This window comes from Magallana gigas, chromosome 1 (assembly GCF_963853765.1).
Source record: "Magallana gigas chromosome 1, xbMagGiga1.1, whole genome shotgun sequence".
In the NCBI taxonomy this organism is placed as follows: Eukaryota; Metazoa; Mollusca; class Bivalvia; order Ostreida; family Ostreidae; genus Magallana; species Magallana gigas.
In genome coordinates, this window is record NC_088853.1 from 53,393,336 (window position 1) to 53,410,592 (window position 17,257).

The window sequence follows — 17,257 nt, forward strand, 5'->3', positions numbered from 1 at the left end:
GTAGTGTAAATACAAGTTTGTTCAAATCATGGTCCCCGGGGGTAGGGTGGGGCCACAATTGGGGGATCAAGTTTTACATAGGAATATATAGAGAAAATCTTTAAAAATCTTCTTCTCAAAAACTATTTGGCCAGAAAAGCTCAAATTAAAATGGAAGCATCCTCATGTAGTTTAGATTCAAGTTTGTACAAATCATGGTCCCCGGGGGTAGGGTGGGGCCACAATTGGGGGATCAAGTTTTACATAGGAATATATAGAGAAAATCTTTAAAAATCTTCTCAAAAACTGTTTGGCCAGAAAAGCTCAAATTAAAATGGAAGTACCTCAGGAAGTGTAGATTCATGTTTGATCAAATCATGGTCCCCGGGGGTAGGGTGGGGCCACAATTGGGGGATCAAGTTTTACATAGGAATATATAGAGAAAATCTTTAAAAAAATTTCTTTTAAAAACTATTAGGCCAGAAAAGCTCAAATTAAAATGGGAGCATCCTCAGGAAGTGTTGATTCAAGTTTGTTCAAATCATGGTCCCCGGGGGTAGGGTGGGGCCACAAGATCTACTGTACTCAGTTGTCAAGATATTTTGGTACTGTAATGCTAATTTGATCAGAATTAAGGCAATTGTTGCTCAGGTGAGCGATGTGGCCCCTGGGCCTCTTGTTAAATCATACTTTGCATCAAATGTTCAGAAGAAATGTTTTGAATTAATATATACATTTATACACACTTGAGTTGTAATTGCTTAATGCGCATTTAGTACACCTTTTAAAGATGAATGAACTCGCGAGATTGATCGAAAATCGAGTCACACCACGCTTCGGCAAATTCGTTCCTCCAGCAAATACTCCAGCTACATGAATACATATTGGTTGAATTCAAACTGATGATTCGTTGTTAGTGATGTTAATCCAACATCAATTATACTTGCTTTGTACATGTACCGTAATGTGTAACAACTTGTTCCGTTGACACCCCTGCCATATGGCAATCTATTTTTAAATCAGGATAACACCATATACACAAGTTCATGGTGTACAGCCCTTTTACTTGAAAATTCTTGCTCACTGTTGCCAATTACATCCTATATGTAACAAACGAGTATGGTATAGATGTACTTCGTTTATTGTTGATATTATTATTATGGTGACGCTCCTACAAAACATAATACACATATAAACTTCACAATCATAAAGCATCACAATTGATTCAATTACTATAATGACACATATGTTCAATTACGAAATATTGTTTTTCTAATTATCTTATATTTAATAAATGATGGTCATAAAAAGAAATAACCCTATTACAATATTGAATATGCAATGTTGCAGATTAAAAATATACTCTGACAATATGTAAATGCCATAGTCAATAATTTCTCAAGTACACATGTACCAACCCTAAATAAGGGTGAAAGGAACTGTATTACATGTACTGGTAGATAATATCTGAAACAAACCATTTAGACATGTAACTATGCAAAATATGCATGTCTATAATTGTATAAAAAATATATGTAAAATCAATATCACTGTACCCTTTTCAAACATTAGTCTGTATTCAAATCATGAGTACAATTCACTGTGAAACCTTTAAACTTTGTAAACTTTCTTGATAATTTCAACATATACTCTCATCTGTGATACAATGATTACTTTGATATAATTACTGATAAAAAAAACTAACTTTACTTCAATACAATATAGTAGCAGTACAATTATTTTACTTACAAAAGTTTTCTCAACTCACAACTGGCCTCGGCAATGGTCACAAACAAAATGGCTATTGTCCGAAATTTATAATCTCTATGATAATTGAAAATCTAACAAAATCAATTTCTTTATAAAATTGCTTTCAAGAAAAACTATTAATATCCATACACTATATGAAAAGTACCTTACATTATCATTATCAAAATAATACTAATTCACATATGTGTTCAAAATGTTCAAACCATTTTCCTATAGATTAACTAACAATAGTATGATGTAATAAAATAAAACACATCTTGTTACATAAGCATCCGTAGCCTACTGGATAAGACAGTGGTCATCACTTCCAGCGGCCAGGGTTCAATCCCCAGTGGAACCTCTATTTTTTTTATTTGAATTTTTAATCTTATATATAAAATATGTATTAAAAAAATATATAAGATATACAATTCTTCATCTCACATATTCCCCCACTTTGTTATTGCTGCCCTCAGCAATGGAACAAATTTTGTTATAAAACAGGATGAATACATTATGAGGTGAGAAAAAAATATTTCCAGTCAGTCATAAAAAAATTCATTCATATGAACAGTTTATACAGCATGAAAGTAATACACAATTAATACTGTTTCCACGCTTCATTCAACTTTGTTGCCAATGCAGTTCCTAAGTTAACAACTGTTTTGAATCACAGTCCTTTGTACAGACACAGCAGATTTAGGAAGACGATTCGGATTTGAATGTTTTCCAGCGGTAGCTCGCGTGGAACGTCTTGGCAGAACAGTTGGCTGTTCTGTATCACTTCCTGTATTTACTGTTTCTTCTTCGATATCTTCATTTTGGTCGCAATGCATCACCTTGAAATAGGAATCTTCCTCATCGGAGTCATCAGAATTTGTAACTGGAATTTCCACATCTGGTTCCTCTGTAATAATTTCACCGGTGTTAAGAATTTCTCTTCTGTTCAAATTTTTCACTGGTCCTGAACCATCTGCAAACTGAATAGAATATACGTTATCACTTAATGCACTAATGACTTTATAAGGAGTGGGGTCCCACACATCTTGAATCTTATTTCTTCCTTGCACACGATTTCGGGTTAAAACTCGGGTTCCTACAGGAATAACACTTTCTTTTGCACTTTTGTTATAATGTTCTTGTCTTCTCTCTGCGTTTTCCTCTAAATTTTTCCGTGCGTGATTAAATGCAATTCCAAGTTTCTCTTTATGGTTGGAAAGGTACTTATCGATGCTGTCTGGGTCTGGAGTAGATATTCCTAACAAATGGTCAATGGGTAACACTGGTTCACGACCGAACATGAGAAAATATGGCGTATATCCAGTTGACGAATGAATCGTTGAATTGTAAATGTACACTAATTCTGGTAGATGTTCTGTCCATTTCCGTTTCTGTTCTGGTGATAAGGTCTTTAACAAATTATGCATAGTTCTGTTATATCTTTCAACTTGTCCGTTTCCTTCCGGATGATATGGGGTGGTTCTACTTTTGGAAACATGATACATATCACAAAGTTCTTTGACGATGGAACTCTCAAATGTTCTCCCTTGATCACTGTGAATTCTCCTTGGTATGCCATAATGGAAAAACCACTCTTTGATAAGAACTTTTGCCACTGTCAGTGCTTTTTGGTCTTTCGTCGGAACAGCTTGTGTGAACTTACTAAAAATGTCTGTCATGACAAGCACATTCTCTTTGCCATCAGATGAAGGTTCCATTATAGTAAAATCTATCGCTAAAATGTCCTGTGGCTGATATGCTAGTAAACTAGTTATCGGTGTTCGTATAGATGGAATAGGAGCTTTGGCTACCATGCATCTTTCACAGCTTTTACAATACAGTTCTACATCTTTCACCATGGTTGGCCAGTAGCACCGTTTCTGAATTAACGATAGTGTTCTTTCACATCCCTGATGTCCTGCATGGTTATGGAGAGATTCTAACACATGATCCTTCAATATGGTTGGAAGCACAAGTTGAGTTATTAATCCAGTTTCCATTTCTATGGTTCGATACAAGATATCTTCTTCAAACTTTAATTTGTCTCTTTGTTTCAGAAGTTTCCTAACGTCTTTGTTTTCTTGCTTCAACTGTACTGTAGTCGGTTTGGTAGAGGACCTCAACCAGTAAATAACACGGCTAATCAATGAATCATTCTGTTGTAATGACGCTATTTCTGCTGTTTCATATCCTGGTAACGTTGATGTAGCATCTATTCTTGATTCTGCATGTATGGCGTTAACAGAAGTAGGCGTAACAGATATTTCCTTCGATAAATCCATCAATGGGGAACTACACACGATACTCTGAACTGCAGTTTCAGAATGACATGTCACAATCCTAACTTTTGGAATAGGTTTTCGACTTAATGCGTCAGCATTTCGATTCGATTTTCCAGATCGGAATTTCACCTCAAAGTTGAACTGTGCTAATTGGCTAGCCCATCTCATTTCCGTAGCTCCTAACTTTGCAGTCTGAAGATAACTCAATGGATTGTTGTCCGTATAAACTATGAATCGAGATCCAAGTAAATAATCACGAAACTTCTCTGTTACGGCCCATTTCAGAGCAAGTAGCTCTAACTTCATGGAACTGTAGTTGTTCATGTTTCGTTCTTGCGGTCGAAGTGTTCTTGATGCATAGGCAATAACAACTTTGCCATTTTCTTGTTCTTGTGATAACACGGCACCAAGACCATCCATACTTGCATCAGTTTCTACGATGAATTCACGTTTAAAATCAGGATATCCAAGTACTGGCGAAGATGTAAGTTTCTGTTTTAGAGTTTCGAATGCATCATCACATTATTTTGTCCACGACTCTGGAATGGAAATCCGTTTCACTTTCTTTTTCTTTGTCGACTTCTTTCCACCAGATGTAAGTTCATGTAAAGGTCTTGCGATTTTGGAAAAGTCTTTCACAAAGCGGCGGTAATAACCAGCCATTCCCAAGAAAGATCTCAATTCTTTTTCTGTAGTTGGTTTAGCCCACGATTTCACAGCTGCTGTTTTATCTGGGTCAGTAGAAATTCCCTCAGATGATACAATATGTCCTAAATATTTAACAGATTTTTGGAAAAACCAGCATTTTGAAGGTTTCATTTTGAGTCCATGCTGTTTAAGTTTAGAAAACACAATATCGAGTCTAGCAAAATGTTCTTCGATAGATTTTGAGAAAACTAAAATGTCATCAAGATATAATAACAGAATTTCAAAATTTTCTTCACTAAAGCAAGCCTCCATCAGTCGCTGGAAAGTGGCTGGACTGTTGCACAGGCCAAAAGGCATGCGAAGGTATTCATAGAGTCCTCCGGTTCCAAATCTGAATGCTGTCTTGGGAATTGATTCCTCATCCATCTCCACTTGATAGTATCCTTGTGCCAAATCTATGGAACTAAAGTACTTAGCACCATGTAACATGTCAAGAGTCTCTTCTATCCTCGGAAGGGGGTATGCATCTTTGATGGTCTTCTTGTTCAATTGTCTATAGTCGACACATAGCCTTATACTTCCATCCTTCTTGCGGACAATAACAATGGCTGATGCGAAAGGACTGTTACTTTTTCTAATAATTCCTTGATCCAACAGCTTACTCAAATGTTGTTTCACTTCTTCCAGTTGATTGGGTGGAATTCTTCTATGTGGTACACGAATGGGTATTTCGTCAGTTAATTTGATAGAATGTTTAACTAGAGATGAATGTCCCAAATCAGAATCATTTTGACAAAATGCATTGGAATGTTTCTTTAATAGGGCGTCAAACTGTGCTTTCTGTTTTTCAGTAAAGTCTACATCACCAATGTGGAATTCTACATCAGATTTCACATTAATATTGTCTTCTGCTTTTTCATCGATATCACAATGATCCTCTGTTGACTTTACTATTTCTACTTTATGCAAAGTTCCAATTCTGCTTTTGGGTTTTAGCCAAATATCTTCGTTTCCTAAATTTAAGACACGAACAGGAATCTTTCCATTCTTTACCTCACTTAGTGTGTCTATTACAGAAATATTTCGTGGTAATGATCCAGTTGCTCCTTGAATCGCTTGAACAGCTGCTACCATTTCTTCTCCTCTCCGATTTTGACGCGTTGAACCAATGACGACTTTCATTGAACAAGCTGGAATTAAAATGTCTTCTTTTCCTGCCACTTTCACAAATGATAACCGATCACAGTTCTCTGTTAAATCAAACACTGTTGATATTCTGTTCCAGTTTTCTTCTTCTTCTCTGTTAATGTACGCAGGTGTAGTGTTATCAGTTTTCAAAACACGGTTAACATATTTCAGAATATTGCATCCCAGAATTCCTTGGACAGAACTGGAATTAGTATTTTTGGATACAAGAAATCCAACACTATGAAATACACAACCAAAAAGTTCAATGTCAAGTTCTACATAGCCTAGGTATGGAATGACAGTATTATTTGCAGCAACTAGTTTCAGGAGTCTTTGAGTATCTCTAAGTTCAACGTTTGGAAAGAATTTTCTATATACAGTTTCACTCAATGTAGAGACTTCTGATCCCGTGTCTAATAAAAATGTTACATTAACTAGTCCATTCAGTTTTACTTTTGTTGTAGGACACTTTGAAATACTGATTTCACGTTGAATGCTTTGGTGTTGCAAATCTGTTTCAGAGTCTTTCCTGAGTGGCCCCTCATCAGTTAGACTCCCCACTGAGAGGGTGTGCCTTTTGGGTGATTCATTGGTCCTTCTTCTTTTCCACGATTATAATATCCTCTTCCGCTATTATAATATCCTCTTCCATGTCCTCTTCTGTTAGAATAACCTCGGTAGTTTTGGCCCCTGTATCTTGGAGAATAGTTTGGTTTCTGTTTTGTCATGGACATCAGCATATCTATTTGTTTCTGTTGGTGTTCTAACATGTTTTGTTGACATTTCACAAGTTCTAACAGATCTTCGCTGATCGGAGTTTCAGTTGATACTTTGTTGACTTTAACTGATGGTGTATCATCAACCCACTGTAGCATCCTCTGTCTGAATTCAATAAACGGTAATTAAGGGTTTTCAAATGCAAATCGACGCACTTCTCTCTTGATCTGTGAATCCATGATACCATCTATGAATTTATCTGTCACAACTTTGTCCATGGTTTTCATATCACAACCCTCTTTCTTCGCAATCAATGACGCTAATTTCATGAGAGCCAGATAATATATTTCTAATGTTTCACCATCGTTCTGTTTTCTCTCGTAAAATTTATGACGAAGTTGAGTTACAGTATCTTGCACTTTATAAGTGTCTTCAATGATTTTAAGAATATTCTCTGGAGTTTTCTTCAGTTCTGCTGGTCTTAGACGAACTTCTGTTTTAGCAGATCCAATGAGGTGGTCATTGATGAATTCAATTTTTCCTTCTGTTGATGGAATACTCAGTATATGTTCTCTCATATCCATTAGCCAATCGTCTACATCCGGATCACTGTCATTTTCAGGTCTTCCTGCAAACTTACTCAGTTTTCGTTCAGATTTGATGTATACGGTAGGCTGTTTCTGCTTCAGTTGACTTTGGGCAAGCTCCATAAGTGTAAACTTCTCTTTCATTTTCTTAAACTCGGCCTCAATTGCAGGATCCATCGCTGATTTCACATACACTATAAACTATAGTAACGAAATGTTCCTCGACGTCACCAAATCTCTATCCTGATTCGATGTCCCAGCTCTTCATAAAATGTTGTAAGTTCCTCTCCTCAACATCAGTGAAGAAGTCTGGTGAGCCATCATCGAAATCCCACTTCTGACACCATTGTAACAAACGAGTATGGTATAGATGTACTTCGTTTATTGTTGATATTATTATTATGGTGACGCTCCTACAAAACATAATACACATATAAACTTCACAATCATAAAGCATCACAATTGATTCAATTACTATAATGACACATATGTTCAATTACGAAATATTGTTTTTCTAATTATCTTATATTTAATAAATGATGGTCATAAAAAGAAATAACCCTATTACAATATTGAATATGCAATGTTGCAGATTAAAAATATACTCTGACAATATGTAAATGCCATAGTCAATAATTTCTCAAGTACACATGTACCTACCCCAAATAAGGGTGAAAGGAACTGTATTACATGTACTGGTAGATAATATCTGAAACAAACCATTTAGACATGTAACTATGCAAAATATGCATGTCTATAATTGTATAAAAAATATATGTAAAATCAATATCACTGTACCCTTTTCAAACATTAGTCTGTATTCAAATCATGAGTACAATTCACTGTGAAACCTTTAAACTTTGTAAACTTTCTTGATAATTTCAACATATACTCTCATCTGTGATACAATGATTACTTTGATATAATTACTGATAAAAAAAACTAACTTTACTTCAATACAATATAGTAGCAGTACAATTATTTTACTTACAAAAGTTTTCTCAACTCACAACTGGCCTCAGCAATGGTCACAAACAAAATGGCTATTGTCCGAAATTTATAATCTCTATGATAATTGAAAATCTAACAAAATCAATTTCTTTATAAAATTGCTTTCAAGAAAAACTATTAATATCCATACACTATATGAAAAGTACCTTACATTATCATTATCAAAATAATACTAATTCACATATGTGTTCAAAATGTTCAAACCATTTTCCTATAGATTAACTAACAATAGTATGATGTAATAAAATAAAACACATCTTGTTATATAAGCATCCGTAGCCTACTGGATAAGACAGTGGTCATCACTTCCAGCGGCCAGGGTTCAATCCCCAGTGGAACCTCTATTTTTTTTATTTGAATTTTTAAACTTATATATAAAATATGTATTAAAAAAATATATAAGATATACAATTCTTCATCTCACATATATAACATTTTCACCGATTGCTAATGTAAATGTTGACACATTAAACATGCATTGGTTACTTTTTTTCATGAACAATATTGATATATTTGCTTGCTACCATTGCCTGCACTGTTTCGGAGAATGCAACTCTCAAACCTTAGATATGCCTGACGTCAGACAATAATGTTAATACTACTATATCTTATACCATGAAACCATTTATGTTTAGAAATAAAATAGTTAAATGAAACCAAATTTAAGACAATAATAATTTTATCAAAAAATAATCGAGTAATGTAATAATAAAAATGTTTAATACTCTTTTGAACGAGGTAACTTAAATATATGTGCAACGGGAATATTAAATCGTACGCGGAGTGTAAACCATTACGTGAATGAACAGATAACCGATTACATTAGATATATGTATTATAACAAATAAAGCAGTAAAAGAACTTTTCTGTATTTTTCAACCCACATTTACATAATTTTTTCCCTAATTTATAGTAATTAAATGAGTTTAACCGTAATCGGCTGAGTTGTTCGGCAAAATATGTAAACACGATTTGAGAAAACTATAACTACTTTATAAATCACTTTAAACAAATTGCATTTACAGAAAAATCGTTTGGATTTATTGCTAATCTAAAAAATTACATGGATCTTTAGTAAGCTTACATTTGTTAAGTTGATCTGTTCAGTTTATTGTCGAGAATGGATACGTTTGTATTCGGACATCGGAGGAATTAAATAAATCGTGAAAAGTACAAAAATACGACGCCCGTTTCTTTTTTTATAATTTTCTTTATAAACGTTTCGAATCGTTCGTTGATTGAATTCTTCTGTTTTAAACGACTGAAGTCTTTAAATGAATCAATAAATATATTTGTGTAGTAATTAATCGATGTATTGTGTAACTTAAAATTTTCACAGTAACTGCCTACTTACATATTTACGCCATTTTCAAATCGACAAAAATCATGAAAATAATGCCTGTTTGGAAGTGTGACAGTTGAAGCTGACACCCCGAGAAAACCATTGTCAAGGAATGTATTACTAAAGAAAACATTCCTACCTTTTTTTCTTATCAATTATTCGCATCATATTTCTTCAAACATATATTAAATGACTTCTGTATAGGAATGATAAAAAACATAAAACGGTATCAATTTTTGAAGTCATAAAAAATAACAACTAAAATCGGACACTGCCTGCTCAGAAATGTGAACTTTAAATTCTCAAGGACTTAATTCTTCTTAAAATTATGTTTTATGTCTAATGTAAGTTTCCACCTTTTCGCTCGGGTTCTTTTCTCATTTGCTGTGACTAGCAAAGACCGATCCTATCATTTTGGAGTTCCGATTGAGAATAAATGAAAACGGACCAAACGATAAGTGAACGCACAGTGAACCCAATGTGAGCGTCTTGTAAACGGTGAGCGCGAAAGGAGCGGAGCGATAGTGAACGCAGGGTGAGCGCACTCTAAACGCACAAAAAATTGGGAAAGTAGAACGTAATCAACAACACACTGTAATCAACAACACAGAAGGCAATTAAATTGTTTTAACACAAATCTTGTCAACACATGAATTTAATTACTTGAGACTAATTTGACCCTCACTTTGACCTCTACGGAGATTATTCGCTCTATAAATTTTTTAATCATTTGATCTAAAACTTCAAACTATATATCAATTATGTTCAATTGTTTCCTTAATTAACTGTCATGCATAATTTTTATTATAAGTACACATGTATTTAAACTGAACACATTTTATTATAACCCGGGCTTTGTTAAAATAATATGGAGGGTAATCGTGTTCAAAAATCCAGACATGTAATCTTGTAAATCCGAATATGCAATCGTGTTGGTGTGTGAACCTGAGTATGAATGTGTATAATTCTAATCGTGTAACCTATAAACCTCGGACATAAACACATGTAAGATTTGACTCGGTTCCTTCGTAAGATGCACATTTCGCAGCTTAATTGTTTTCATTAGTTAATTAAACCTTTAACTCTGCACACATTTAATCCGTAGTTTCTGCATTTGAAACTTCATGCTTGGCAATAGCACATCAGACGTGATACAAGTTGAAAAATGTAAAGTCTACAGGTTTGTCGAATTTTGACATAACCGTACATGGCATTTGCCTTGCTGCGGGGAAAAGGCATGCCGTAATCGCCAGAATGGACGAAAAACATGATATTCAGCTAAACTTTTGCACTAAGTTATTAATGAACGACAATTTTTCTATTGAAAATACCGGCATTATTTTTAGAAAATATTTGAGTTATAATTAAAACTAAACCAAACAAGAAGAGGTTCATGTATTTAAAATTCGTTTCGATATGACGAATGTGCTGATTTCTGTAATATAATTATAATGGTACTGTACGATAAGGGTTAAAAAGAAATATTTAATATCTTATTTCTTTAAAAAAAATTGACATGTAGACTTGAATATTATATTTTGCTGTTTTTTAGGTCAATACGATGATTTAGCTATCCGAGAAGTACAATATTCACCGAACCCGAGTACGATATTCACCGAGCCGGAGGCAAGGTGAATATTGTACTTCTCGGTTAGCTAAATCATCGTGTTAATCGAAAAAAAACGAGCAATAATTATTTTTTTATATAATTCATCGACGAATTGATACAGACATATATTAATTGAATGTCATCAAGCAAAGTTCTAGTTTAAAGCCAAAGCAGAACAAATTGAGAAATGCGATGTTTCATTTGGCTATCTTCTTTTAGTCCAATGTAGAGAAAATGAAATGTTATATTGACCTTCTTGGTTACGTGCAGGTGAAATAACGTTTTGTTTTTTCGATAAAGTTGGATATGAGCCAATCAGAAAGCTAGGAATTAATCAATTATATAACAAATGTTAATGTGTACTCCTTTCTAGAGATGAGACGGATCAATAGGTTTCATAAGGGGGTTAAATGTTTTTATCGGCATGGGGTGCGGAGACCGCCGTGAGGTCCCATGTAGCTCGATTGCTTCTACTGTGTTCTAAGAATTTTGAGAGAAAATTTTTAACTCGGTTTTCCGGTTATTGAAAAAGTGAAAACGGCGGGCGGGGGAGAGGCTGCCATAAAGGTATCCTTATTGTATCGATTACTCCTCGCACAGGATAACTCCTAGTACAGGATAACTCCTCGTACAGGATAACTCCTCGTACAGTTTTTTAGACGGAAGCTGATTAACAGCCTCCGTATATTGTGATTGACTTGCCCGTGACGTCAAATTATGAGGATTCCTTAAGCACCATCTAGCGGTGGACGAAATAATGAATAATTATAAGATTCGATGAATAAACATGGTGTGCTTCTTTGTCTCTGTCGTATATCGTTTGCATATTATCAATTAATATCCCGCGGAAACGTATCTCTCGTTACAGCCCCCCCCCCCCCAACCGAAAGTGATTTGGGAAGTCAGTGTGATTTACAGGCTGATAAGAGTGTTGCGCATGAAAAAAACCCAGATAGAATTGACAAGAAAATCTTTTATATGATGCAAACAATAGCCGTAATATATATCATTAAAACTGGTACCTTATAACTGAACTTGAGTTCTCCGCAAATTCAAAATAAATAGCAAAATAAAGTACGTATGTTTATTGTGTCCATAGTCTTAACGAACGAGAGAGAGAGAGAGAGAGAGAGAGAGAGAGAGAGAGAGAGTTCTGTTGAGAAAAAAAAAGTATACGAACTAAACTTCACAAACACAAAATATCAATCTTTAGATCAAACAACAGTGTATAATACGTCATTGTTAAGTATGCTTCCTTTCTCTTATTTGAAATCAAACATCAGAAACAGTGTAGAATACATGAACTTCATTGTTATACATACTTTTTTTCTCTTTGCTAGAAATCAAACATCACAAACAGTGTAGAATACCTATACTTCATTGTTAGGCATGCTTCCTTTCTCTTTACTTGAAATCAAACACTGTAGAATACTTTATTGTTAGGCATACTTCTGTTCTCCTTTCTTGATATGAAAACTATTAAAACTTTTTTCCCTTATCTTGGAAGGAACACTTGGTGCACCTCGCGTGTTGATTTGATTAACAGGGGTAAAACGTGGAATCGGACTGAAACTGCATGCTGGATTAAATCACATTGGACTATATTCTTTTGTGGATACTAATTTATAAATATAAAATATTACTATATTTCAAATGAATGTACGTAAAATTATGCCTTAAACGCGCGCTCTCGCTCTCTCTCATAACGATCATATTAAGAGAATATATAGGTCGACGACACTCATTAATCAAGAAACCCCTTCTGTAGGATAACAAAGGAGAGGGGGGGGGGGTGTACAGTTAGACAAAATAGTTTGCAATTTAGAGGTTATCTTTTGTCTTGAACAGGTGTGGAAACTTCTAGAATATGGCGTTTTCTACCTTGGGTTTGCAAATCATTATACACAGGAAATAATATCAACTTAAACTAAATATACACAAGAAAAGAAATGTGTACATAAATAGTTTGCATTGTATTTTTAAGTTCGATTGTAGGCATTTAATTACATGTACAGTTTCCCATTTTGTTTTTGTGATGCAAAATAATTTCCTCATTCCTTTTTTGTAAAGAATAAACACCTTTAAGTAATAATATAACAGGTTAAAATGAGAGAACCGCACTAAATATTTTAATTTATCTACCTAACTCTGATGTCAACCTGAAACATATCCTCGCGACCTTAAATTGCCATAATACTAAACCGCTTCGCGTATATTCCAACATGAGAAGCGGTATGCGCGCTGTTTTTCCTTAAATAAAAAAAAATCATATACATTTTCATTAGTTAAATTTCCGCCGAAATGATGCCTCCGTCTATCAGTAGTTTCAGTACTTTGATTAAGATAGGAAGTTGTTCTTTTGCATATCAATTAAACACATATCAGAGGTATGCAGAATGCTAGGATTATGAAAAAATAACTTTTGGCAAAAACATTGCATATAGAGTACCCCATTTTTCTGAATAGGTAGTTTGTATCAATTCAGTATGGACAAATGGATTATGGATACTGTTCACACAAAATTAAAACCCGGTTTGCTGTCACATTGACAGTTTTTCTCTTGTTTTAACTAATAACTAAACGATTTGCAAAGACTTGGTAATTTTTCGCTGAAAACGTTATGTATAACTATACATGTATTTATACTTTTTTAAATATCAAAATGATTTTGTTGTGCAAGTGAATGATAGATAGTAAAACAATCTAAAACTGTAAAAAATAGAAGTTTTATATTAGTTAATTAAAGCTCAAAGTACTACTACAAGCATGTTTACGTTTTTGTAATGATGATTTTGTTTTCTTCGGAAATTAGATTTCTAAAAGTATGGAACGGGGTTGGTCAGATGAGTTTGAGCGTATATGAACTGGTAGAGTTTTAATTATAAGATATTTTAAAATATATACTGTATTGACGATATTTTACAAAATTCAGTAGCTGCTTTATGTTAAACAGTTCACGTTCACAAGTGGCTGTAAAGTTGTATTATAAAAGCTCTCCGAAAATTTTTATTCAAAAAACTTCAATAAGTGATTCTGTATTGAACTGACATTTAGGACGTCATACTCTTATCCCGTAAAAATTGCTTGAAATAAAAAATGCCAATTTTAACGAGCATGATAACCCTTTTTCCTATGTATTGCCGACAATGCAAAATAAATAATTTTAAAAAATAATTCATACACATTTTAATATCACGACCGTTAACCTTAACTTTAGAATTTCTATTTATTTTTTAAAGAGGGGGTTTGCTTCTGATTTCTCATATTAATCAAAATCTCAAAACCAATGTCTTTATATATTTCGTTTTTCTTATCGATTACTTTGCAACTAAGTTATTTAATTGACTAGCTGGCCGCCTCCGTGTAATTCTTCGAGGGGGGGGGGTGTCTTGTTTCAACTTTGTGGTAGCGATTAGAAGCTTTTGGAGATATTTTCTTAATTCAACCTAGCTCTAGACTTTACCAATTTGTTGAATGTTTTTATATCTATATACATGTATATTCAAACAAAGTCATTATGTGTAGTTTTTTTCCACTTCTTAGAAGATATCAGAAGCCGATCGAATTCTTTACTCGCATTTTTTATACATTCTCTTGTTAAAATGTACACCAAGCTCATAATTTATTTTTCCGAAAAATCATACTTCCTACGAAAGGTTGTTATCCAGAGATGATACGATTTTAGGCCTACCTAATATATATATTTTTTATTTATTCCGTCCCCATTCCGGCGATAACAGCATGCCTTTACCTGCAGCTAGCCTTTTCTATCGTTGACGTCACTGTTTCCAAATATGGTCATGTCAATATTCGACAAACTTGTAGACTTTACATTTGTTGATTTGTAACATGTCAGCCGTGCTATTTCGGAAAATTGATATACAAATGCAGAGACTACAGATAGAAAGTGTGTATTATAGTGGCAGGTTTCATGTAAATAACAGACAGCATTTTATAGCTGTAATTAAGCATAAGGAAACATTCGATTGAAGGCCTGCGGGGTCAACTTTAAAGTGTTTATTCCTGTGTTTTATAGGTTACACGATCAAAATAACACTCATTCATACTCATGCTCACACACCAACACGATTGCATATACGGATTTACAAGTTTACATGTCTGGATATTTGAACACGATTACCCTCCATTAAAAAAAACAGATTCATAAATTTTTCACTCTAATGCCAGTAAATTTTAGAATAGATGTTGACAAAGTTTGGATGCTAAATAATTTTGTATGTGTATTTTAATAATGTCTTAAGTCATATTTAATATGAAGTCATTTATGAAAGACTATAGTCTATAGCTTAATATTTCAAAAGAAATGAAATGAGACAAAATTTTGCAGATCGGCTTCATTTTTGATTAACAAACTGTTTTTTCATTCCATATTTAAATTGTATTGTTTTTTCGTTACGTAATCACTAGACATCGGCATTTTTCTCTGTTTTATTGTCAATAGTTCTACCGACCATCGCATTAGTTAAACCTGCCGAACAGTCGTCATCTTGCTATTTAATATATGGACTCATTGCGGCAGTAAATGGCTTAAATATTACATTTACAGTTCAGTTTAATAACTTAATAACAACTATCACAGCTATTTTTCTATTGTAGTTATTTATATCCTCATATCTTTATAACGCAAATATTATCATTTATTGTAATATCGTTGACAGTTCTGCCGAACATCGCATTAGGTAAACCTGCCGAGCAATCATCAACATTTAATGACTATAATGCCTCGTATGCAGTGGATGGTGACAACGGTACATACGTTGGTGTAGACAAGTGTGCAGTCACACGTGATGGCGACAGAAATCCGTGGTGGAGTGTGGATCTGCAGGCTGTGTACAACATCACATCTGTCAGAATACTCAGTAGCAGAATGGACATATACGGAAGAGGTAAGTGTAAAAAGAAACAACATTGCAAGGCTTGTTTGTTTTTTTATCCAAACTTTATATATGTATAACATCACAACTGTCAGAATTCTTAACAAAGGAATAGACAGTTAAACACAGGTAAGCGTATCTAACAACAACATTACAGAATCGAAGTATAGCAAATGTAGAGGAAAAAGTTGTTTAAATTCTAGTTAATTGGTTCATAGCTTCGACCGAATAAAGCCCCCAAAATATTGATTTACTATTTTGTTATATCCAAAACTCTTTAAATTCCTCTTTTATTTTACACAGTATCTATCTTAATCATGATTAGGGTGTCCTATAGATGTGCAAAAAGGTTTCGGAAATTTAATTTTCGGCCAAGGGGTTAATTAAATGCTGAAAAGTGACGTTTATTTTGTTTTCAAAAAAATGTAGTTTCAATAAATTAACTAGTTTATGCATAGGCCAAACCAACTCCTGGCATATAATTGGAGGCGTCCTGTTAATGTATAAGGTCATTGAAATTTTATTTTAACCCTTGGGGTAAAAAAGGTGGGTCTTTTTTTTTTTTACAAAAGAAATGGTTCTAAAAACTCCTAGAACTGAGTTTTCTTTGGAATTATGAAATGGGATATCGGTTAGATGCACAAAAACCTTTTGAAAAATTGTCATATTGATAAATAAGTAAAAGTTAAAATGACATTAGTTCCCCCAAGATAAATTTTCTTTTTCAACACACAAATAAAAACAAGAGGCCCATGGGGGCCACATCGCTCACCTGAGTAACAATGGCTTTATATAGGTGTTCAAAGGATATCGTGCCATATGGCCCCTCGGTAGAAAAAGAAAAAAAGAATACCATAAATAATTTGTATCCAAATTTTACACTTACTAAGGTCTTCCGTTTCCAACGGAAGACCTTATTGTTATTCTTCGGATTCTTTTTTAGGGTCTTCCGTTTCCAACGGAAGACCCTCTTGTTATTCTACGGTTTATTTTTAGGGTCTTCCGTTTCCGACGGAAGACCCTCTTGTTATTCTATTGTTTCTTTTCCTTATTATTATTTTATTTTTTATTTTTTTTCTGACTTTTTTCGAACGCTATTTCTCGTGAACTACATTACCGATTTGCACGAAATTTACAGGACACATTAAGCATCAAATATACTTGATATTATAAAATTTCTGGTTGATGACGTCACTTCCTGTTTGAGATTTTGAGGATTTAGTGAATTTTTAAGGACCATTTTGTCCACG

The 17,257-nt window shown here is 33.9% G+C and overlaps 1 protein-coding gene across 1 annotated transcript in view; it reads left to right on the forward strand.

The window, feature by feature from the left end:
- Positions 1 to 17,257, forward strand: part of LOC117685257 (uncharacterized) — a 75,999-nt gene that overhangs the window by 42,941 nt on the left and 15,801 nt on the right. Inside the window, exon 4 of the mRNA XM_066079668.1 lies at positions 15,792 to 16,019. Within this exon, the coding sequence (XP_065935740.1) occupies positions 15,792 to 16,019 (228 nt within the window). The remainder of the gene's footprint in view (positions 1 to 15,791; positions 16,020 to 17,257) is intronic.